Source organism: Gorilla gorilla, chromosome 5, assembly GCF_029281585.2.
Source record: "Gorilla gorilla gorilla isolate KB3781 chromosome 5, NHGRI_mGorGor1-v2.1_pri, whole genome shotgun sequence".
Lineage (NCBI taxonomy): Eukaryota > Metazoa > Chordata > Mammalia > Primates > Hominidae > Gorilla > Gorilla gorilla.
In genome coordinates this window covers 168,907,400-168,931,065 of record NC_073229.2, presented here as the reverse complement: position 1 = coordinate 168,931,065, position 23,666 = coordinate 168,907,400, and the positions used below count along the sequence as shown (strand labels likewise).

General features: G+C 37.9%; 1 protein-coding gene across 8 annotated transcripts in view; it reads right to left on the bottom strand.

Annotated features, from left to right (window-relative positions):
• UTRN (utrophin) overlaps nt 1-23,666 on the bottom strand; it is a 562,884-nt gene that overhangs the window by 67,060 nt on the left and 472,158 nt on the right. For all 8 annotated transcript variants that reach the window (XM_019029674.4, XM_063707928.1, XM_063707930.1 and 5 more), the window contains 3 exons: nt 14,990-15,051; nt 12,611-12,685; nt 4,872-5,073 (listed from right to left, as the gene is read on the bottom strand). In XM_019029674.4, coding sequence (XP_018885219.3) covers nt 4,872-5,073; nt 12,611-12,685; nt 14,990-15,051 — 339 coding nt within the window. The remainder of the gene's footprint in view (nt 1-4,871; nt 5,074-12,610; nt 12,686-14,989; nt 15,052-23,666) is intronic.

The window sequence follows — 23,666 nt, the reverse complement described above, 5'->3', positions numbered from 1 at the left end:
TCATCACACCATCACCAGTTACAAAGGCTTACTGTGATCTTGGCATTGCTCTGTGTACTGTTGGGACCAAGAGAAAAGTAGAAGACATGATTCCTACCCCGATGAACTCACACACTAGCTGAGGAAGGTAAGATAAGAATACAACTAGAAAACATATGAGACAATCCTTTATGTATGGAAATCAAACATCAAGTACAAGATCATTGTGGCTGCCTATCATTAGTGATTTAGTCTAGGTAGTCATTAGTTTCACAACATGTGACAGAGAAGATAAACCCAAAATCAGACATAGAAGGTATGTCATGCCATGACTGTCCCAAGTAGGAGAACATAGAGTATCACAGAGAAAGCCTGAGCAAAGGCACAGAGGCAGGGGTGTGAGCATCGGAGATAAGACACATTGAGGCCGGGCGTGGTGGCTCATGCCTGTAATCTCAGCACTTTGGGAGGCTGAGGCGGGCAGATCACGAGGTCAGGAAATCGAGACCATCCTGGCCAACATGGTGAAACCCTGTCTCTACTAAAAATACAAAAATTAGCTGGGCGTGGTGGCGCGTGCCTGTAATCCCAGCTACTGGGGAGACTGAGGCAGGAAAATCGCTTGAACCAGGGAGTCAGAGGTTGCATTGAGCTGACATCATGCCACTGCACTCCAGCCTGGCGACAGAGTGAGACTCTGTCTCAAACAAAGACAAAAACAGAAACAAACAAATAAGATGCATTCAGGTGGGTCAGAGACTTGCATCAAGGTTAACTGGTTGACTGAACTGTACAGGTTACGTGGGACCAGACAATAAAGGACACTGATGTAAATAAGCTACATGGATGTGAGAGACAAGAGGGAGACAGTAAAATATATTAGTGAGTGACATAGCCCAGTGTTGACATATTTAGTCTCCTGATAGTTTTCATAGGCAACTCTTTAAATTGGTTTAACTATAAAGACATTTACTTTATAAAATTGTACCATGTTTGGAATAGTGGAACAAATGACACTGCTGCAAATGAGGTTAATATTTTTGGTAGAAAAAAACACATTTAAACCAAGTACTCCAGACTATTGCTTTATATCATGATTTAAACACTTTTGATTTCCATTAAATCCAGAAGGAAGATTGTGAAATTAAGACCTTTTAATCTGGGAAGATGACTGAGGCTGCAAATTCATAAATGAAATCAATTTTATCTTTATAAAGTACTTTTTACATATATTAGTTCATTTGCCCTTCATAATCACCTTTTGTGTGGTAAGCAGAGTGGATATTTTTATTTCAATTTTTCAGATGAAAAATTAAGATGCCAATGTTAAGTAGCTGCCAACTCACACAGCAACCAGAACCAAAAATTTGAATTCTTGTCATCCATGACAGATGAAAATAAATTTTTTTTACAAAGTTCAGAATATCAGGAGGTGGGTACATGTTAAAATTGGAAAAAAACTGTTCACTTAAAATAAAGTACTATGTTTCCTAGATATAGAAATATAGCAAGAATAATCAAATGATTATCAAAAGACTGAACACTAGTTCTTTAATTATGACTAATATGCAATAGGTAGATAAATTCTCCTGTCTCAATGGGCAAGGTTTTCAGTTAGTAAAGAGAAAAGGGCAGAATTAAAGATCCTCAAATCCTTCTACTTTGAGAATTCTGTGATCTGTGTGTGCATCACTCATTATCAAGAGCTGGCTGAAGCTGAAAACACCAGTTCTGGCTGTATCACATGCCAGGAAGGAAGGCAGTCACGGACATATGATTAGTGAGTGAATGTCAGGATGGCTGAATGAATAGAAGTGTTAGAACAAGGTACCATTCCTCAGATTCACAGATGTATGAGTCTGTAATGTCCTAATTGGAGGGTAGATAGTAATTTCTATCTGATTCTCAAAGAAAATTATTGGTTGAAAAGAGTTAATAACTATTATTTAGATTAATAAATAAATCATGGTTGTTAGAGAAACCTGGGCAACCAGCTCTGGCCGTCTGACATTACTGTCATAAGAGTAACTGTTTTTTCCATAGATTAATCCCCAATACTCCTCTCCAAGATAGAAAGCTACACTGCATGGGCACCATTCTGATCCAGCATGGTCTTTGCCATCTTTCTTTTTCATAGAAGGGAGATTAGTCCTGAAAGATTTTTTTCCTTTAAAATGAAAAACGAGAAATTTCAAGATACTGTCTTTCTAAATGAGAAACAGTGGCAAATTGTAGCATTTCCCACATATTCCCATTTGATGGAGGCAAGTGGAACTGTGCCAACATTTAACTCCCTAGAATATGAATCACGCCATTTCACACACTGCTTTCTCCCAACCAAGTGGCACTATTCCCTTTGGGCTGTCCAGTGAAAAGAGCATATGTGTGTATTATGCACTGAACTGTGTCCCCTAAAATTTACAGGTTAAGGTCCTAACTGCTAGTACCTCAGAATGGGACTGTATTTGGAGATAGGGTCTTTAAAGATGTAATTAAGTTAAAATGAGGTCATTAGAGTGGGTCATAATCTGGTATGACTGGTGTCCTTAGAGGAAGAGGAGATGAGCACACATCAGACAAGGAAAAACCATGTGAAGACACAGGGAGAAGACGACCATCTGCAGACCAGAAAGAGTGGCTTCCATAAAGACTCAACCCAGCCGTCACCTTCATCTCGCACTCTTAGTGTCTAGAACTGTTAAGAAATAAATTTCTCTTGTTGAAGCCATTCAGTCTATCATTCTTTGTTATGGCAGCCCCAGAAAACCAAAACAGTGTGTCAGAGCCATGGACAATAGAAGGCAACTGAATCTCTTCTCCAGTTCTTCCTTAAAATGCAGTTCAAGATGTATACCTCTACCATATTCTATAGGACTGAATGGAGTTCCTAAGTATTCTATGAATTTAGCAATTTTCCTGGGATGTAAAAGTTAAGTTACAGGTTTTGTAGTTAAAACACCTTTCACCAACTATTTTGGTGAATTTACTATGAAAAAGTATCTTCTGAGGATTTAAATTATTGAAGAGCAACTTAATGGTGGATTAAGGCTAATGGTAATATTTTACCCTAGGAGAACTTAAAATGTGCATTAAAATGAAATGTATTAAAAAAATATCAGACAGAGATATTGCAAATCCCGTATTCATTATGGTAACTGAGACTCATGCTTCAGCGGGTTTCTTAAGAGCCCTCAAGCACACAGTGGCTGATTATTTAGAAAGACTTTGTTATGATATTTGTGAACACTAAAAGATAAAATACTTTTCTAATTAAAAAAATCGAGAGAGGAGGATAGGGAAAGTTTCACTAATTGGTACAAAAGTACATATAGGTAGCGGGAATAAGTTCTAGTGTTCTATAGCACTGTAGGGTGAATACAGTAAACAATAATTTATCTCACAGGTTCAAAAGATAGAACAGAGGATTCTAAATGTTTACAACACAAAGAAGTAATAAATATTTCAGGTGATGGATATTTTAACTTCCCTGATTTGATCTTTACAAACTGTATACATGTACTGAAATATCACTGTGTACCTCATAAATATGTACAGTTATTACATGTAAACTAAAAGGAATAGAAAAAAATCCAGATTTTTAGTCAGCTCATTGCTAAAGCTATTGTCATCATTTACTTCCTATACAGAACCAATCAGCTCCTGAATGTGTGCATTTATGAATGATCATCTATCTTATTTATCTCTAAATCAAAGGTTGGTAAATACAAGTTTTCATGTAGCTAATTAATAGATAATAACTTTTTGGGCGTGAGAGGCAAAACGACAGTTCTAGTTTTCTTTTCTTTTTTTTTTTTTTGAGACAGAGTCTTGCTCTGTCACCCAGACTGGAGTGGAGTGGCACGATCTCAGCTCACTGCAACCTTTGCCTCCTGAGTTCAAGAGATTCGCCTGCCTCAGCCTCCCAAGTAGCTGAGATTACAGGCACCTGCCATGATGCCTGGCTAATTTTTGTATTTTTAGTAGAGACAGGGTTTCACCACGTTGGTCAGGCTGGTCTTGAACTCCTAACCTCAGGTGATCCACCCACCTCGGCCACCCAAAGTGCTGGGATTACAGGCGTAAGCCACCGTGCCCGGCCCAGTTCTAGTTTTCTTATTTCATCTTTGCATACTTTAACCTCCCACCAGAACAATGAGTAATTCCTAATGTTTCAGAAATGTCAGCCCACAGCAGGTCTTTCTAGAACTGACTATTTCACAAATGTACTGTCGTATTCAAAAGGCCAAATTAATGGCAAATGAGTTATGCTGGGAGTTGAGAGTGTGCTTTATGAACAGTGAGTACCTAATTAAATGACAGATATTAAAGTGTCCTGTAGCATAAATTATTTAAAACACCATATATATATATATTATATATATATATATACACACACACATAACCACTATGCAAATAAAGCAAATATTAAAAGACTACCTCATTCATGGCCATTCAAATCACTCTTCAGTTGGATTACGAAGATTGTAGAGCAGATTATTATGAGCTAATAAATTACTGTAATTCATAACAATAAATAGAAGATTTTTTATTTTGAAAAAAGAAATACTGTGAGACATTATGAAACAAGAAGAAAGTAGGACTTAGCTATATTGTTTCCCCTAGCATTTTGGCAAAGAATACTATAAATTTGACAGTCTTTGTAAATTGAAGCAAAATTTTAAAATGAAAGATGTACATTCTTTTCTGTTCTATTGTTTTTTAAGAAGCTCAATGATTTGTAAAATCATTCAGTTTCAACAACAAACATAAATATTTCCACTGGGAAAGTAATTTGAAAGCACTTATTAAAAAATTCACTTAAAAATCAGACATTTTCTATTAACATATTTCATTCAGTGATTGTATTTTAATGAGAAAAAATATAAACTTACGTGTCATAGACATTGAGCAACCAATTGAGACACATATCAACACAGAGTGGAACATTGACCAGGTCCTTATGCATTTGCTCAAGTCCATCATAAGTTGTTGTCAGACAGTTGATGACATCTGGAACACTGAGGAGCTGGTCATTTTGGTTCAACTTGTGCTGTTTGAAAATTTCATTTGTTGTACTCAACTCTAAGAGATCCACTAACCAGGAGAGAAGAAGGAATGTTTACAGTCATTACATTACATTACATAACAACATCACAACAAAGGCATTTCTAGTCTCAAGTATTTAGCTTGATTCTTCAATTTAAGAATCTATCCTTTTTAGCTAAATTTCAGCTTTTAAAGAAACAAACACATTTCTATTCTTACATTTTACCACACTTTCATACTTTTGAATCTGAACTCTGTTGCTTCCCAATCTTTTCTCATTTTTTGCTCTTTGGAATATTAATTATTCCTACTTTCTTTTTCTGGCTTTCCCTTTGCCAGGCTCTTTTTGCTTTTAAATGTAGCAAGGCATAAATCTCTCTATCTACTCCAAATGGCAACGCATCTCAAATATTACACTGCTCTCCTCATCTTAACTCCTGCAAGTAGCCTGTGCACTGCTCTCTTCATTCTTTGTATCACGGCCAAACTAATTGTTCTTAAACAGTCTTTTATCATGTACATCATTACATACAAAATTTACTGAAGATGCTCCATATTAAAAAACAGATTTTATAGAAAAATAACAGCTCTCCACTGCCTGCTGAATCAAGCCCGATCTATAAGATTGTCACAATCTGGCCCTAACCTGGTTTACTTCCGATGATGCTCTGACACAGAGGTGACCTGTAGCTAAGAAGAAGTACTAGAGCAGTCAGTACTCTAGACACAGAGGTGACCTGTAGCTAAGAAGTACTAGACAGTCCCCACATCCATTGGTCTTCACAAATTTGTTCCCATCCTTACTCTTCATGTGTACAACATCTATGGTAGGCATGGCTGGGGCTAGAGCCAGGAAGGTGTGCACAGGAGGCGAAGGCAGAGCCCCTGCTCTCAAAAACATACTGATGGCTTTACTAAAAGGAGGAGTAAACATGCCCTATGAGAGGAATATGCAAATTTCTGCTAGAGCTACTACTTCTAGGAGAGGAAGGACAACTGGAAAAGGCTCCCTGGAGAGGTGCAATTTGAAATGGGCTTTGAAAAATGGATAAAATACAAGAGATCCACATGAAGTGAGGAAAGAATTCCAGGTTTAGAGAAGTGCTTGAGAAAAGGCAAGAATTCACTCAAGCCCAGAGGCTCTAAGGAATGGTGGACTGCAGTGTGGGTGATGCGTGACTTACACACGAGTGGTGTTTGCCGACAGTGAAACAGGCAGGAGAAATGCATGGTCCAGGCACACACTGCCCAAGGGGAGGCCCGCAAAGGCCCGAAGGAGGAGTTTAGATGAAAACGACAAATTTTTTTTAATTTAATCAATTTTAAGTCATTCATTCACTAACTGAAAACAAAGAGACAAAGCAGATTATCAAACTACCACGTATCTATCTATACATTTATTGAGTGTGGAGATGACTCTTCTAAATCTAAACATCTGGGTAAGGAAAATTAGAGCCCACATTAATTTAAGGTCTGCTCATAGAAATCAGTTTTTAAAAAATTCTTTCTCTGTCTCTGTATTTAACCTTTTAGCATAAAAAATTAGACTAGAAGAACTCTAATCTTATTTTTTCTTATTTTTTAACTTTTTGGCATTAAAAAAATAAGAGGCAAAGAGAAAATAGTTGGTTATATATATATATGTTATATATTTAACTTTTAGCATGAAAAATAAGAGGCAAAGAGAGAAACTAAGGTTATATACATATAAAACCAACTTCTTTCTCTTCGCCTGATGCAAAAACTGTTCTCTCAAAAAATATGACATATTTTGACAGTTAACTAAAATGAACAAATAGCTTCCTTTGTATTTATCCATTTGTAACCACTGAATAACTAATAATTTTGAATTTTTAAAGACATATATGAAATGTGTCCATGCTAGCTGTCTGAGTAACACAGAATTATTTATTTTTTAAGTTATCTACAAATTAAAAGAACTGCTTTAAACCCATACAGAGTAAAATGATTTCAAAAACAACTCAACAGGGAAGACTTTTTTTTTTTAAAGAGATAAACATAAAACATACAAGTCTGGATAACGAACCAATCCATTTCCTTCAGATGCCAAATGTATCATTGATAAACTTAAGCTAATAACAAAAATAAGTCAAATAAGCTTCATATGAGTTAGAGAAGGTGTCAGAAAAAAACTAAGAACCATCTGGAATTTTCACTGTAATTCTTACCTCATTTCTTTGCCCTGTACAGTTGACACTTGAACAGCGCCAGTTTGAACTGTGAGGGTCCACCTACACGTGGAGTTTTTTCAATTAAAGTTAAGCACTGAACGTGCCTGCCTCTCTTTTCTCCTCTACCCTTTCTGCCTCTGTTACCCCGAGACAGCAACACCAACTGCTCCTCTTCTTCCTCTCCCTCAGTTTAATCAACATGAAGTCGACGAGGATGAAGACCCTTTATGATGATCACTTCCAATTAGTGAATATTAAATATATTTTGTCTTTTACTATTTTCTTAATATTTTCTTTTCTCTAGCTTACTTTGTTGTAGAATAAGAGTATATAATACATAGCATATCAAATATGTGTTAATTGACTGTTAACATGTTAAGTTTTGGGTGTCAAGGGTCAACTGTACACAGTTTTCAATTGTAAACCTCTAGAGGGTAGAAGCTAAGTGCCTGACAAAGGAAAGAGTTTAATAAAGGGCAGTAGCTAGGGAACTACAGCTGCCCACAGACACCAAGGAACATATTCAAATATGGCCAAAGGCTGTAAGTTTTCTGAATTCCAACATTAATTATGCCAGTAACACAGCACTGCTATTGGATCCCCACATGGCATCAGGTGACAACAGACCAAATTCCAAAAAGCCCATTTCCTGCATCAGGCTGTCCTTGCATTTCTTTCTGAAGTCTCTCTGGTTATACACTCTGTAGCTGTGACACTAATTTGCCACATCCCACAGACTATCATGTCTTCAATTTTTAGCGATTTACTCTGACACTTTGTCTTAGTGCCTAAGTCAAGCGTAAATCTTCCTGAAGTGTGTCACATTTAGGTACCTTTAAAGAACTGACTACATTTAAATCATAGAAAATTATGATTAAGATTTCCTCATTTCAAAGGGAGACAAATGACAGCTCAGTCATGTGGTAAATGAAACAAACAGCAGAATCATTTTCTATCCAACTTTCTGACTTTTTCTTTAATCCCACATATAAGGCACAGGGGATGGAATAGAAATGCATCATCATTCTCCTGTTCTGCAAAACAATGAACACTGTTAAGCACCCAATCTTGGGCTTCAGTGACACTTCTCCAGGTGTCAAGCTATGTGGCCATTCTTTATTTTTTTATTTTTTTATTATTATTATTATTTTTAGCATTTCCCCTATCTTCTCTTCCCCAGAAATACAGGCAGAGCTCAAGGTTTCACATCTGGCCTTTCACTCTGTGAGCCTGAGGCCCTCACTCACTCCCCTTACTTCTGTTATTGCTTCTCTTTGGATGGCTCCAGATTCTCTTTTCTCCTGCTGATCTCCTGCCTCAACACTTGACCCATGTCCCATTGCTCTGATCCCTACAAGAGCTATATAATTCTCTTTCAGGAACCTCTGCCCATAAAGGCCTGGCCTTCTTGTCATGATGCAGTCCAGTCTGCAAACCGTGAAATATCCTAACATCCTTCCTTCTTCTACCTGCCACAATTTACCAACTACCCAATACCCCCAGTCATCAGTTCTTCCTCAGGCAGCCTTAAAAATCCAGACCCTCATCTCCCCTCCTACAACTCCCAGCCAGCTCAGCTTTGATCATCCTTCACCTGAACTATTTACCCATTCTCTGTTCTCTGCCCTTTGGTCTTTCTTAGATATTCCCTAAAGCATACTTCCACCTCTGGCCCTATATCTAAACTCCCACAATACAGAAAATGCCTCATGGCTCCCCATTCTATAACGAAAAATATCCAAACATGAAATACAACACAATAAGAACTTGAGGAAAAAAACCGAAAGGAATTTCAGGAAAAATATGACCTTCAAATTGACCTAAACTAACTTTAAGGAAATTTCTGGATATTGGACAAAATAGCTAAGCTATTCCATTCGGACTCTATAACTTGATGTTCCCTGAACACCATCTACACCTTAATTCTCACACAGATAACTCCTTCCCTTCTTATCCCCAATTAACTGCCCCATGCCTAAATCCCAGGTGCCTTTTATAGCCTGGCTCATATGCCCACTAATCAAGGAAGCCTGCCTTCTTCTTCATAATGAGAGGATTCTCTCCCTCCTCGGAACATACTTCCCTTTTGCTTTTCTGCTATTACCTATCACATAAAGTTTCAAAATCAAAATACAAAGGAAAACAGAAAATACATATGTGTGGTCTAAAAGAAAATAATAGAACAAACACCCATTAGTCCATCACACAGCTGAAAAAAACAGAATGTTACCACTATCTTGGAAGCTCCTTGAATCCTGCCTAATTACATCCTCTTACAATTATGGGGTAACCATTAACCTTTGTATTTCACTTTCAGTTTTTAAAAGTGTATATAGCATTAGTTTTCCATGGGTTTGAACTACATATAAATGGAACAGAGTGGCACACATTTTTTTCTGCCATTTAATTTTTTCATTTAATTTTATAGTTCTAAGATTAAATCATGTTGATGCTGATTACTAGCTCATTGATTTTTGTTGCTGTATTATATGTATAAATATGCCAAAATTGAATAAGTTTTTACTATGAAAAGTGCTGCTATAAATCTCCTTGGACACATCTTCTGGAGTCCTGCTATACAACCTTCAAACTCAAATCATTCACTCAATGTGTCCTAAGTAACCCCTGCTCTGTGCCAGAAATTGTATGAGGTCCTAAGTAGAGACGAACACAGACTCATCCCTCCCATGATGGAGAAGCAAACAATAACTAATAAACAGAATATTAAAAATCACCATTGACACTTTGCCTTAGTGCCTAAACCAAGCACCAGAAGTGTCATGTAAGGAAAAGAACAGTTCTATGAGGAGCCATAGAAAACCTCATTAAAAGAGAGGTGATCGACAACATTGAGACCTACAGGAATGAGTGTCCCAGCCAAGGGAAGAACAGAAGGATTAAGTTGGTGCAAAAGTAATTGAGGTTTTTGCCATTACTTTTAATGAAATACCCTAACTTACCTTTAATGGCAAAAACTGCAATTATTTTTGCACCAACCTATACAAAGAGCTAAGACAAGTGCTTTTTAGGCAGGAGGAATGGAATACAGAGTTTGCCATTTCTATCACTAAGTGGATGATGAAATGGTGATGCCCCGGTGGAGCAGAGGGAAGGAGGTGGACAGAGAGGTGAGCCAGGCAAAGACCATTCCAGTCTGAGGGCAGCAGGAATCTTTTGTAAGCAGGGCATTGGGTCCATGTGCAACGTTCTCGAAATATGAGTTCCTTCAGTGTGAGAATCAAGTCTCTTTATACTGTTTTATCTCCTGCACAATCTTGGAGCCCAACAAATGAATGAACAATGACACTGCCCTCTGCCTTATGCTGGGTGGGGATTTGCACATAATGAGAGACAGCCATGACCTAAAGTAGTTCACAGTGGAGACGGGGCAATCCACCAAACATTATTTGAGCACACAAAGGCAAGCACTTGTCACTAAGGTGAGAGAACCTGCTATTACAGGCAATCATAAACTACTGGGAAAAAACGTGGAGACGGGTAGGATTAGCTTGTAAATGTTTCCAAAAGAGGTAAATCTTTAACAGTATTTGGGAGGAAAAAAGGGTTACAAGCCAGTGCAGAGAAAGGGTCAGGGTATTTCTAGTAAACGGAAAGGAAGGGAGAGGAAGAAGCAGATTAATAATAAACTGATGAGCTCCAGGAGTGGCCCAGAGGCCTTGGCTGGAGGGCAGTGGGAGAAGGCTGCGGGAAAAGTGAAGGTCAGTTGTCTCTGAAAAAAGCACCTCATATACTTGAAATCCAATACAATCTAGCCCTTTTCTAACTGCCATTTAGTTGTTTAATTGTCATTACCAATCTCGTTTAGTTTAGAAGTTGGAGAAGCGTCCCTTCTGTTCCTCTCAGGTTTGAGGGGAAGAGCTGAGGAGGGGTTTTTTTTCTTCAGGAATCCAAAGAACCAAGAGAAGAAAACACCAAATGTGTTAATATGCTTATCCACCCTTAAGTGTTGTTGAAAACTGGGACCATGTTCATAATGACAAAAAGCAGTCTTCTGTCAATGGAAATTTTGTGGCTGAGTCATTTGTCCTCATTTTATAGCTCATCAGGCCTGAGAAGAACTTCCAGACCCATCAACTGGATCCTGGATGTGCAGCTGAGCTTCTTTCAAAACTGCTGTCACCGTGGACTCCTGCGCAGACCAAACATCCCTTTTGTGTGTTCATAATTTACTTCCTATTCTCTTTTCGCTCAACATACTGATCAGTAGCCAGAGCATGGTGGCTTTCTTTTCTTTGTCCTGGTAATTCTGCAACACTTGCTGCAACTACTACCACCTGCTAATTATCTTTGAGGCTCTGTGGATTATGCAAGAGTCAAGGTCATCTCATTCTTCCTTGCATTGCCTCATCTGGAGGTGTCTTTCAGCCCTGTAGACTTATCTTCCATACACAGCTTAAGCTTTTCCTATTTTCAAGCTTTGCATTGCTATTTTTTCTCAATGACATTATACCTCTCTTTCCTCAATTCTTCATGCAGCCAGCTTAAAATTTATTGCTAACTTCTATTGACTTTCAAGGAGCAGATTTTTCAACCCTAACATAACATTTTTCAAAGCATAATTTTCAAAGCATCACTGAACTGCCTAGATGTATATTAACAGTTAACAAAAGGTAGCAAACAAGAATACTTGAAACTTTTCAATTTACCCTATCTTAAAAGAACAGGTAAATATCACTTTCCACATCAACTATCTGACAAGGCCTAGGGTAGACTCAATCATTAGAACTACAACCACAAATAGAATCCAGATAGCATAAATCTATATGCTAAGTATTCACACTGCTACTTAATTTTAGGTTATTTTGCGGGGGGAAATATCCTTTTGATGAAAGGACTGCCACAGAATTCCACTCTGAACACATCCTCCACAGGAAAAATGCATTGATAATACTAAATGTCTCAAGATATATTTAAAAGAAAATAGAGCCTTTTATCTCACTTGTTAAGGTGCCAGTTCAAATTTAGATCAGGAATGTGATTTTTTAGTGTTTCTTTATATACAGTTGTATTAAGACAAACTGGAACTCTACACTGCCAAATGGGCAAAAGGTACTGAAAACACATGACTTAATACTTTCTTTGATTTAATCCTTTTAAATTGGGTGGCAGCACAATTTTTGAAAAAGCTTTTTACATTACTCCTGTGTTTTGGTTAATTTTGTTCTCCAAGTAAGAATGGCATGTGTTCAGTACTGCACACTGATGGGGCAAGTAATAAAACATTTGTAGAAACAAAACCAACTCCTTGAGTGAGGTACACTGAAAACCAGATTAACTTGGCAAACACTCCATCCTCTTCATTTATCTTCCTCTTGGAGAAAAAAAAACGCAATTCAAGTAACAGACTGATTAACTTCGGTAGAATAACTCACAACATAGTGCTTTTTGTAGTCTTCGGATTTTGATTGCTGTACGGTAGGCAGAAAAACGTACATTATTCAGGTCAGCTGAAATAGAAAAAGGAACAATTCGAAGATAGGCTTATTATTGAATATATATTGAATGCCCAGAATGTATTTGGTTACTTTGGATGATGAAAAAATATTATGTTTGCCTGAAATAAAAAGTCTTCTCCCAAATTCCCCAACACGTATTTAAGAAAAAAATTAAATGATCATTAGCACCACGTTGAGATGCATCTCAAATCAGTGCTACAGAGAAAATTCTAAGAAAGTATTTTCAACAGGTGTCAGGGCTCAGAACATGGTGGGTTGAGTACTTTGAAATGAAGGAGACTGGAAGGCCTCAGTAGTAAGGTCTCTCTGACCTCTGGGTCGCTTGTCTCCTGACCCTCTTTCTGCTTCCAAAGTGATAAACAGAAACCAGAATTCCCCTTCCCCAAGGTAGGTCATAAAAACTAGAACTTCTCTTCCCCAAAGCAAGCCATAAAATCTAGCAAGTTCACTGTGACCTTCTCCCTTCTCTCCTGAAGATTCTCCTGTGACAGGTATCCTGTCCCTAGAGGAAAGGAATATGCTGCAGGGAGAAGCCAAGAAGAATCTGAATAGATAGGCCTTGCTGGAATTCCCTTCTCAGTCTATTATCATTAAATTATACCCTTTCATCCAATCACAATTCAATGCAGTCATCCATTCCTCACTCAATCTAAGTGTAAAAACAGACACTTTTCCCTGTTTTCTTTGAGTCTTCTGAAGGTTCTCATGTCAGGTAAAACTTTGATTAAGTAAATTTCTTGTGCTTTTCTGGTTGACCTGTCTTTTGTTATAGGAGGCTCACCATGACCCTTATGATGGGTGAGAAAAGGTACCACCCCTTTCAGCCCTTTGGTAGGAAAAAGAGGAAGGTGATGAAGAGAAAGCACAGCTGTCACATGGCTTATTAAATGCACTGCACAGTAGGCAGAGGGCCCTTCCTTTTTTTCCCAATAAAGGAGATTTTCCTCCAGGGACATCTCCCCCAAGGACACTTCATTTTCTTCCAACCACACTGTCCAGCTCACTATTCATGGAGCTCATCTTATTTCTATGCTCCTCCCATCCTGATTGATTTGGTTTTCCTGCCCTTTTGCAGATCTGGTTAAAATGATCCTACAACCAATACTCAACTCTTTGGAAACAATAGATATTGTAATTTCTTTCTTTGTCCCCTAAAGACAGAGTATCAGAGATTAGTAGAGTTAAAAGAAAACTCAGATATCATCAAAATTTGCCACCTCATTTTACAAACTAAGCAAACCAGTTATATGTCTTTTGTTTGTCCAACTTTTGCAAGCCCCTTCACCCACCAAAAAAAAAAAAACTTACACAGAGGCCCAACATTTAAAGAGATTAAAAAAGGGGGCATCCTTTTTATTGAAATGGGAGAGAGAGGCTTCGGGTGCTGTTTTTCCCTCCATCATCTCCTTAGCTACCCAAAGAGAAAACTTAAAAAAACCACTGGACCAACCAGAGGAAGTAGGTTAAACAATAAGTTGAAAGCCACATTGCACTAGAAATTAAAACAAAACCGGAATTCTCATCTGTGTTTTCTTGCATTTTTATATAAAAATGAATTTAGCTTTTAACAATTTAGACAAATTTAAACTAGGTGAGCTAATTTGATGGCACGTACTAAATAAAAAGTGAGCCAAAAGCAAATTTAAGGCAGTGAATTAAAGTTGGCTATATTGTAATTGTATATCTATATATATTTTTTGCGTGCAAAGCTAAAGGTTAAGATGACTCAATACGAAGGAGGTAAAAAGTACAATTACATTCCTCCCTGTAAATCAACTCTTTTTGGCTCACATGATTTCAAACCACACAGTTCTCCTAAGAAAGGCAATACCTGTTTACTGCATTGCCCTTAGAAATTTAACTGCTTTTAAATGTCAATGACATGATTCTTTTAACATTAATATGCCATGTAAGAAAGGCTGGTGATTAGCTCCTATTTAACAATATACAGTTCTCAGCCGGGCACAGTGGCTCACGGGAGCACTTTGGGAGGCCGAGGCCGGTGGATTGCCTGAGCTCAGGAGTTCGAGACCAGTCTAGGCAACATGGTAAAACCCTGTCTCTACTAAAATACAAAAAATTAGCTGGGAGTGGCGGCGGGCGCCTGTAGTCCCAGCTACTCAGGAGCCTGAGGCAGGAGAATTGCTTGAATCCGGGAGGCAGAGGTTGCAGTGAGCCGAGATCATGCCACTGCACTCCAGCCTGGGCAACAGAGCGAGAATCCACCTAAAAAAAAAAAAAACAAAACCAGTTCTCAGTTGTTTAGGTTAATTTATTACTATTAATAACACTTACCAAGGGATTGAAAGAGTTCGGTCATTTTAGGATGGTCCCAACAGGTGGTCTGTGTTTGATGGCTGGAAAAAAAAGGTAAAATTTTAAAAATAAACAAAAAATCAAAAAACTTCATAGAGGCCAAAAAGGAAATAACCAAGTAGAAATGATTTTTTTCAAATTTTTAAAAATACATGCAAAATTATCCTCATTATCAACCATTCAGAAACCCAATGCCCAATTATTACTTAATATTTGAAACATTGGCCAGGGGCAGTGGCTCTTCCTGTAATCCCAGAACTTTGGGACGCCGAGGCAGGTGGATCACTTGAGGTCTGGAGTTTGAGACAAGCCTGGCCAATATGACGAAATCCCATCTCTACTAAAAATACAAAAATTAGCCAGGTATGGTGGTGGGTGCCTGTAGTCCTAGCTACTCAGGAGGGTGAGGCATGAGAATTGCTTGAACCTGGGAGGTGGAGGTTGCGGTGAGCCGAGATCGTTTCACTGCACTCTAGCCTGGGTGACAGAGTGAGACACTGTCTCCAAAAAATAAAAAATATTAATAATAAATTTTAGCCAGGTGTGGTGCCTCACATCTATAATCCCAACACTTTGGGAGCCTGAGGTGGGAGCCCAGGAGTTTGAGACCAGCTCGGCAACATAGCGAGACCTCATCTCTATACAAAAGTTTTTTATAAAATTTTTTTAATAATAAATTTTATTTGAGCAACTACATTGTAAAAAGACAAATGAAATCTTTGCTTTGCCTATTTCAAACAGAACTGAAACTACAAATTAAAACCTAGATATAAAATGTGACTGTCATGAACACTTCGGTCCTGGCTTGATGTGGCCAGATCAATGCAGGCTCCAGAATAAACCCATATCTGTTAAACAGATGTAGATTATCATTCAGAACGAATCCTCCAACAGCAGAAGTAGTGCTGTGGGAGTCACTACACCTTGAAAGTCTCGTCATATTTCCAAAGATTGCAGAAACAAGTTTAACTCTGAATAACATCATCCCACAATCTACGGAGCCTCCCTCCTCTTCTACCTTGAGTCGAACTTTCCTCAGTGCAAATCTACCCTTTCTTCTCTTCATGTGTATCTGGATTCCCCACTCCCCTCAGGCAAGTGTCTCTTGCCACTTTGACTCTGTGTTCCTCTTCTCAGCTTCCTCTCATTAACCCGTATTATTATTTTCTATATGTATTAAATTATTAAATTGTTTTCCTCATGTTCTTCACTTTAAAAGCAAGTTTTATACTTTCTCTTTTTCTGTAAATTTCAAAACTAATTCATACGTTAGATGGAAGTTTTGGGGTAATAAATTGAGGTTAAAACATAAATGGAATGCTTCAGTTAAGTTTCTTAGGTAAACAGTTCATGACTTTGGTGGGTCAGTGGCCTTACATTTAAAGAGTTAACTGCCCCTTATCTAGGTCAGGGTAGATTCATAACATTTAATTGTGCTCCAAAGACTTCTTAAATGACACCTAGTTCTTATAAAACTATTTCGTAAGCTAAATGAACCAGCATAGTACCTAAGAGAGTGATATTACAACATTCATAAAATCAAATTCGAGAGAAATTATTTTTCAAGCCTATGTAATATATCAAAAACTGGGGCATGTCCCTGGGAAAAGAACATCATCACTGTTATATATACACAGGTAACAAAAACCCCAAATAACTCATACTTACCTTTGAAAAATATTTAAAGTGTGTATTTGCAGTTGGGTATGTATCCCGGAAATATTAGCAATTGGGTATGTATCCTGGAAATTCCAAGATCTCAAACAAAATAATGTAACTACAATGTGAAGATCTGTCTTGGAAAGAGATGGAAAGTTGTCGGGCTCCTCTACCCAGATTCTTGACTCCAATGCAGAGACAAATACTTCTACTTCATGGTCCACTACTGAATACCAACAAAACCATCTCACCCTTTTGGTTTGATGGTAGTGATACTACAAATTGCTCAAAAGACCATGGAGCCGGGTACTGAAGTTGTTTGACCTAAATTCTTACTATTCATCATTAGGCTCAGAGCTTTACAGAAATGCAGACTCTCAAAAAGAATTTCCTCCCTATCACCAACAAGTATGGAAGGATTTGCTGAGGAGGTAATGCAATTCCAGTAAGGCATCATGGGCTCCCAGTCTGAGAGAACCTACTAGGGTTCATTGATCTCTTGTCTTCTCTTTCAGGGAATTTCAATCCCCGTGACAACAGTACTGTCCAGAGACAGACATCCCGTCATGATGGAGCAAACCAAGGCTCAAGAACCAAACTAAAGCCATCGGTAATGTAGAGCCAGATGTTATACTTAAACAACAAATATGCTTTCTCTGGAATTACAGGTGTGGGTCTTCACCTCACACAACCCCTACAGAATCACAAGAGGAAAATACCACTATTTCTAAGTCAGGCAGAGGACTGAGAATTCAAGGTGAACACCTCTTGCTAATGGCTCTTTTTAGTGAAACCACTACTGAGAGCTGACGGAACACACACATTTGGCAAACAGATGGAGGGAGGGAACGGGCATCTCCCTTTGTGAATTCAATACCAGTTGATTCATTAGGCAGAACTGCCAACACAGAAAATAAATACAGCCTCTGGTTACAAAAGTATAACTGCTGCTTACCAAACAACAGAAATAAAAAAAACAGGCAATGCAGTTGGCTGCTGGCTTTTTTTTTTAAGTCGGGAGAGAGGGTTAAAGCAAAATCCACAATGAACCCAAAGGCTTAAAGTATTTGAACAGCTGCAGATAGTCAGCTCCTCTTGCCAAAATGCCTGAAGTTCTCCCAGAGTAGGCAACCAAAACAGAATAAAAGTAGCATTTTCCCCCAAAATAACAACAGCTTGGGTTCTAATTAATCTCAAATATGAACAGGGAGTGGGACTTCATATTGTGCGGCTTCATAAGCTCTAAAATAAAATTATGATTTTATTACTAAAAATCCTCTCTTTAAAAGGCAACAGCCATGGGCATCTATCCAAGAATAAAATTAAAAAAAAAAAAAAAAAAAACAAAGTAGCAATTAACAGTTAAGTACAAAATCATATGAAGCAAACAATAGTGAGAACATGTGACATGTAACTAGGCTGGCCAGCCATCCAGTTTTGCCTGTGCAGGGAAAAACTGTGAAGGTCTTTGTTGTGGGCAAAAAATGAGTGGGTATCCTGCAAAGCTTAAATTATCTCTGAGCTATTTTAAACTCTGCAAACTGAAGAAAACAGATAGTAATGCAAATGATTTCTGTCCATATAAATGCAAATTGTGCCCAGTGGAATGCAATTGATTATTGTCCTGTGGATATTGACCAGTTTGTCAGCTTTGCATCCAGAGGTAAATTCATCTTAGCATCCCTAATCTGACTATAAATATGTGACATTTTGTATTCTCTTTGGAACCTATTATAACTTCTTACTGGTTCCCTTATTATGAGTTAAATGAAACATGCTCTTTCTGTATTTGTATAAGAGTTAAGATTTTTGCCTATTTTGAAAACTATCCTTCAAGCAGTATAAATCCTGCTTTATACTAGACTGTATACAGGAATTACACATCAGCATCCTGGTATAATTATTAAAAGTGCCCCCTTACTCTGAAGAGCCCCAGCTGGGATAACATATAATCTCTGCATTTTATGGACATTATTAAAATATTAAGCCAATAAGGTTAAGAAGTACTATATCCTTCCACCTATTATTATTCATAACAATATAACACTGATAAGCCACAGAAAGTAAAACACAAATAATATAAGACTGTAGCAACAACAAATAAAACAAAAAAAGTTGTGCTGCAATACTGCCTAACATGTAACACAATGAACCAACAGCAAAGGACATGCACTTTTGATAGGCTGGTAAAATATTGATTTCTGGGCAAATGGCTGCTCTGCAGAAGATACTTCTTAAACCCATTTGTCCTCATTAGAGTGGTCTCATATTTTTCCATGAAACCTTAAAGGATGATCAGAAGGCAACTTGTTTGTCCAAAAACTAACACTTACCCAAATATACTTATTTGTTACTAGCTATCCAATTTTATGCTTATAACTGGATTTTGTGAGGTTTGCTATATATCATTCCATTCCAATTATAATTATAAAGGCATATAACAGAACAAAACTAAAGATAAGTAAAAATGTGGGGACAAGAACTATGTATATTGCTCTGAGATAAGACAATCAAAGAAAGAAAAATATTTCTTCTTTGCTGTGCAAAGTAAAATATACTAGGTCAGGATGCATATTAATCACAGTAATAACATGCTATTTGAGTGCTCGATTTGTACCAAGTAAACTTTTTTGGATAAACTTTTCCTATGTGTAAATTGAATTTGGATTACAATTCTATGACTTGGGTGACAATATTGTCTCCATCTTACAGATGGAAAAAACTAGGGCAGAGAGTGCTTAGATAGCTTGTCTGAGGTCCTATAGTAAGTAATAGAAATGGGATTTAAACAGAGATAGTCTCATTTTAAGCTAAGCTCTTGATATGGAAGTATATTTGCATAATTAAGGTTTTAAAATATTTCTTGATGAATCTGTCCAAATTTGAGTCCATGGTCTATCATTAGAATCATTACAAATAACCTCATCTCCCTTGCTTCTCTCTCACCCCTTGCAAATCCCAGGCCTGGATCAGCTCAATTACTTGCCTACTCTGGACCTGAGCAGCTGTGGATAAAAACAACTGGAGAAAATCACTCAACAGACAGACTCAATTTACTTTAAAATATGTGATTTCAAACCTCAAATGTCCACCTCCTGGCAACTGCACTATATTCCCTAATAAACTTGCTTTCCCAAACTCCAAAACAGAAATTCACTACTGCTATCTCTCTCCCCAAACTGGTTTCTTTCTCTGCCTTAATATCATTTTACTTTATCTCACGCTTCATTGAAAACCTAAATACTACTAGATGAGGACTCCTTTCTCTCTCCACCACCAACTCAGGAAACCTCCCTCCAACTGCCAGTTTGTTATCCTCTCTCCTCTTTAACTGAGAAATTGTCCCCCTTCTTATTAAAGGCCAATTCTTCCCAATGATTTCTTAAAAATTTCTTGTGCTGCACTGTCAACCCCTCTCTCAAGAAGACTATCCTTTGTAGAATATAAATGTTTACCGACGTGCCATCCTTAAACACACACATACACACACACACACACACACACACACACACACACCCCTACCTCAAATCTACATTTTCTGCTAGTTATCACCTTTTTTCTCTCCTTCACAGACAAAATTCACCAATGAGTACTGTACCATATCTACTTCCTCGTGTCCCATTCACCACTCCAGCCACTTCTGTTTGGCTTCCAACTTTTCTCCTGCACTCAAAGTGGTCCTATAATTATTAGCAATGAACTCCATGGTGCCAAGTGGAGTGGCCATGCCTCAGGATGGGGAAAAATAAGAGACGACAAACACTGTAAGTAAGTTATACAGTGTATTAGAAGGTGGGAGGTACTATGAGAAAACCAGAAGTCTCCAGAAAAGGAAGTTGACACAGGCAAAATACAGGTTCTGTTAACATTTACTTTATGTACACTTTTAGAAGTTACCTATATATAGCAATCAAGCACGAGCTCCCAACTAATCGATTTTGCATTCAACTGCCTAAAGTATGAAGAGTGAAAACAAATGTTGGCAATCTGATATGACATCATTTATTTGAGTAACACCTTCTTAAAGATCTGAGAGGTGGTGTACTTACTTTGGAATTCATAATCTTTTCAGTCCTTGTTTCACTCAAGACTAGAATATAGGAAGAATGTGGAGTACCCCCATCAGTAACATTGATTCTCATTCTGTGCATGTGCTTGTGTGTGTGTGTGGGTGTGGGTGTGGGTGTGTGTGTGTGCCTGTGTGGAAAAGCCCCTGGGGAGAGGATGGAGGTAGTGGGTGAGAAAGCTGCAGGAGTGACTTATATATTCCTCAGGTTATGTTCAACTTCCTCATCCACTCGCAAACACTGTCTACTGTCCTCTAAGCTTTTAAAGGCAGGAAATCCAAAGATATACTTTTAGAAACAAAAAATTAACTTAAGAGAGAAGAAGTGCGGAGGTCAGGATTTCAAGAAAAAAAAACATTCTGTCCAAAATTTAAATAAGATATATGATCCTATTTGATAATAGGTACTGTAGAAGTTTAGAGTCTTCCTTAAAAAATGCCATTAGTATCTCATGATAATGAAGACAGGAGGCAGGAAGACAACATTGTAAATAATGAATAATTTCGTAGGATTTGACTATAAAATGCATTTAGGCTGGGCACAGTGGCTCGCTCATGTCTGTAATCCCAGCATTTGGGGAGGCCAAAGCAGGAGGACTGCTTCAGGTCAGGAGTTTGAGACCAGCCTGGGCAACATAGCAAGACTCCATCTCTAAAAAAAGTCCAATTAGCTGGGCATGGTGGCATGTACCTGTAGTCCCAGCTACTCAGGAGGCTGAGGCAGGAGGATCGCTTGAGGCCAGGAGTATAAGACTGCAATGAGCCATGGTTGCACCACTGCACTCCGGCCTGGGCAACAGAGTGAGACCCTGTCTCTGAAACAAAATACACTTAAAGTAATTTCACACTCAGGAGTAGATTTAAAGATACAAACATGGAAAGGACTACATAGAAATAGGCTACCATACCATACAACCCAAAATATAAGATGTCAATATTGCATGTACGACTAATAGAACATTTGTTACAAAACAATAAGACAAGGTTTATTTGTGTTTGTTTTTAAATAAAGTAGTAGAATTAATGATCAAACCTGATGTGCCTACGTGCAAGGGGAGGGACAGGTGATAATTGTCTTGAGGGTACTAGATTGTCTGGAAATATAAACATGCAAATACTCAGTAAACCCAGGGGAGCCGCTAGCTTGATAATATTTCTACATGAGCCCAGAATTCATAGGGAACCCCACCTCCCACCCAACCCTACCCTCATCTCCCTGACTCTCAAACAGGGGAGATTCAGACCATCCGCCAAATTCCTGTAGGTCATTCGTTGTTGCACTGGCCCTGGGGGAGCCTTGTATGCCCCCATCTGAAGGTGTTAACACCAGGACTGTGTTCCCACAACAGTTGAGGGGATCATTGTATCCTTTAAGTTTGCTTTGAAAAGCTGGATTTGTAGCTTTTAGCTTTTTATTAAAAAAAAATTACTACTTTATCTCTTTCTTTTATGTATTTTTAAAAGCAGGGATTAATTACTTCTATTTTTTTCTATATGGTTATACGAAATCTTTTACTGTATTATTTTACTTTATAATCAGCATATTTCTATTTATTTTACAATTTTAAACATTATTACTTCTGTACTTTTGCTAATTGCAATGGCAGTTTTAAAAATTTAATCTTTATAAAGTATAGATATCTTTTTTCCTCTCTAAATGGCCCCACAGTGATCCTTCCTATATTGTATGGTAGAACTTTGCTAACTGCATCCCTTACCCTAAAAATCAAATTGCCCAGTAAGGCTGATGGTGCCATTATAATGCAATAGAGTTGGGTAATCTAGAAGATTCCAAGCCAAAATACTACTTCATGGCCCAACAATATGTAGACTAATGGCAGTGAAGGTGATATTTTAAGTCCTTAACTACCTAATGTCTCTCAAAGACAATATCAATTCCACCTAAATTACCTCAATTAAGTAGGACACCAGTAATACATAAGATTTCTTCCCAGTGACGGTTTGCTGGCTGCTGCAGGGCAGGCTTTCTACTGTTTAGATTTTTAGTTAGCCACGGTATGCTTATGCTCATTTATCTGAAGCCCCTCCAAGCCCAGGGGTTTAGTGATCCTAAGGTACTTACGTTCTTTCATAAAGCAATTTTGTTCTTACCTCCCCATCAGCAGACTTGGCCCAGTGAGTTTTAAATATTTATTTTCAGTAAAAACAGAGTCACAGACTATTAGAAAGACAGACTCTCCAGTACATTTTGCTTATGCTTCTATTTCATTTACTTCTTTATCATTAAAACCAAAACCACAAGCTCCAGTTCTTGAAAGAGATTCAAAGTGCGGCCCAAGAGTTCTTTACTTAAAAAACTGGAACCAAAAAGATACCATCCCTCATCTTCACGAAAGAGGGAAGGGAGAAATAAAGACTGCTGTAGGGACCCTTTTGGAGAGAGCTATGTTTATTTTTCATTGTTAATTATACCTTTGTTATGGGTTTATTCTGCTCTGGGATAAGTTTTCTATAACCGTTAATGATAAAATGCTTTATGTTAATTCTTCGTTGTTGCTGTTACACACACTTTGTTAGCTTTCATTTTCCTGTTAGGTTGAGTATTTGGAGATTGCCTTGCTGATACTCCTCTCTGCCCATATTTAGGGAAGGACTATTTCTTCTGTATTGCCTAAGCTGGCGCACAATTCTTCTAAAGAAGTATGCATGAATTCTCTCCTCTAGACGGTATATGTAGTTCTGCCAAGACAAGTATATATAATCTATGCAAATGAACTGTATGACTGCGATAAAGATCAACTACTCGCTCCCCAAGATTTTACAACTATTACAAACTTCATTTCCTTTCAGTTACTGAAGGATTAGGGCAGGTAGAGGGTGGCCTTGGCAAATGAGAGTAGGTCTAAAAGAGCTTTGCAGGATTATCAATAATGGGCACAAGAATGGAAAATAAAAGTACAAAGAGAGATG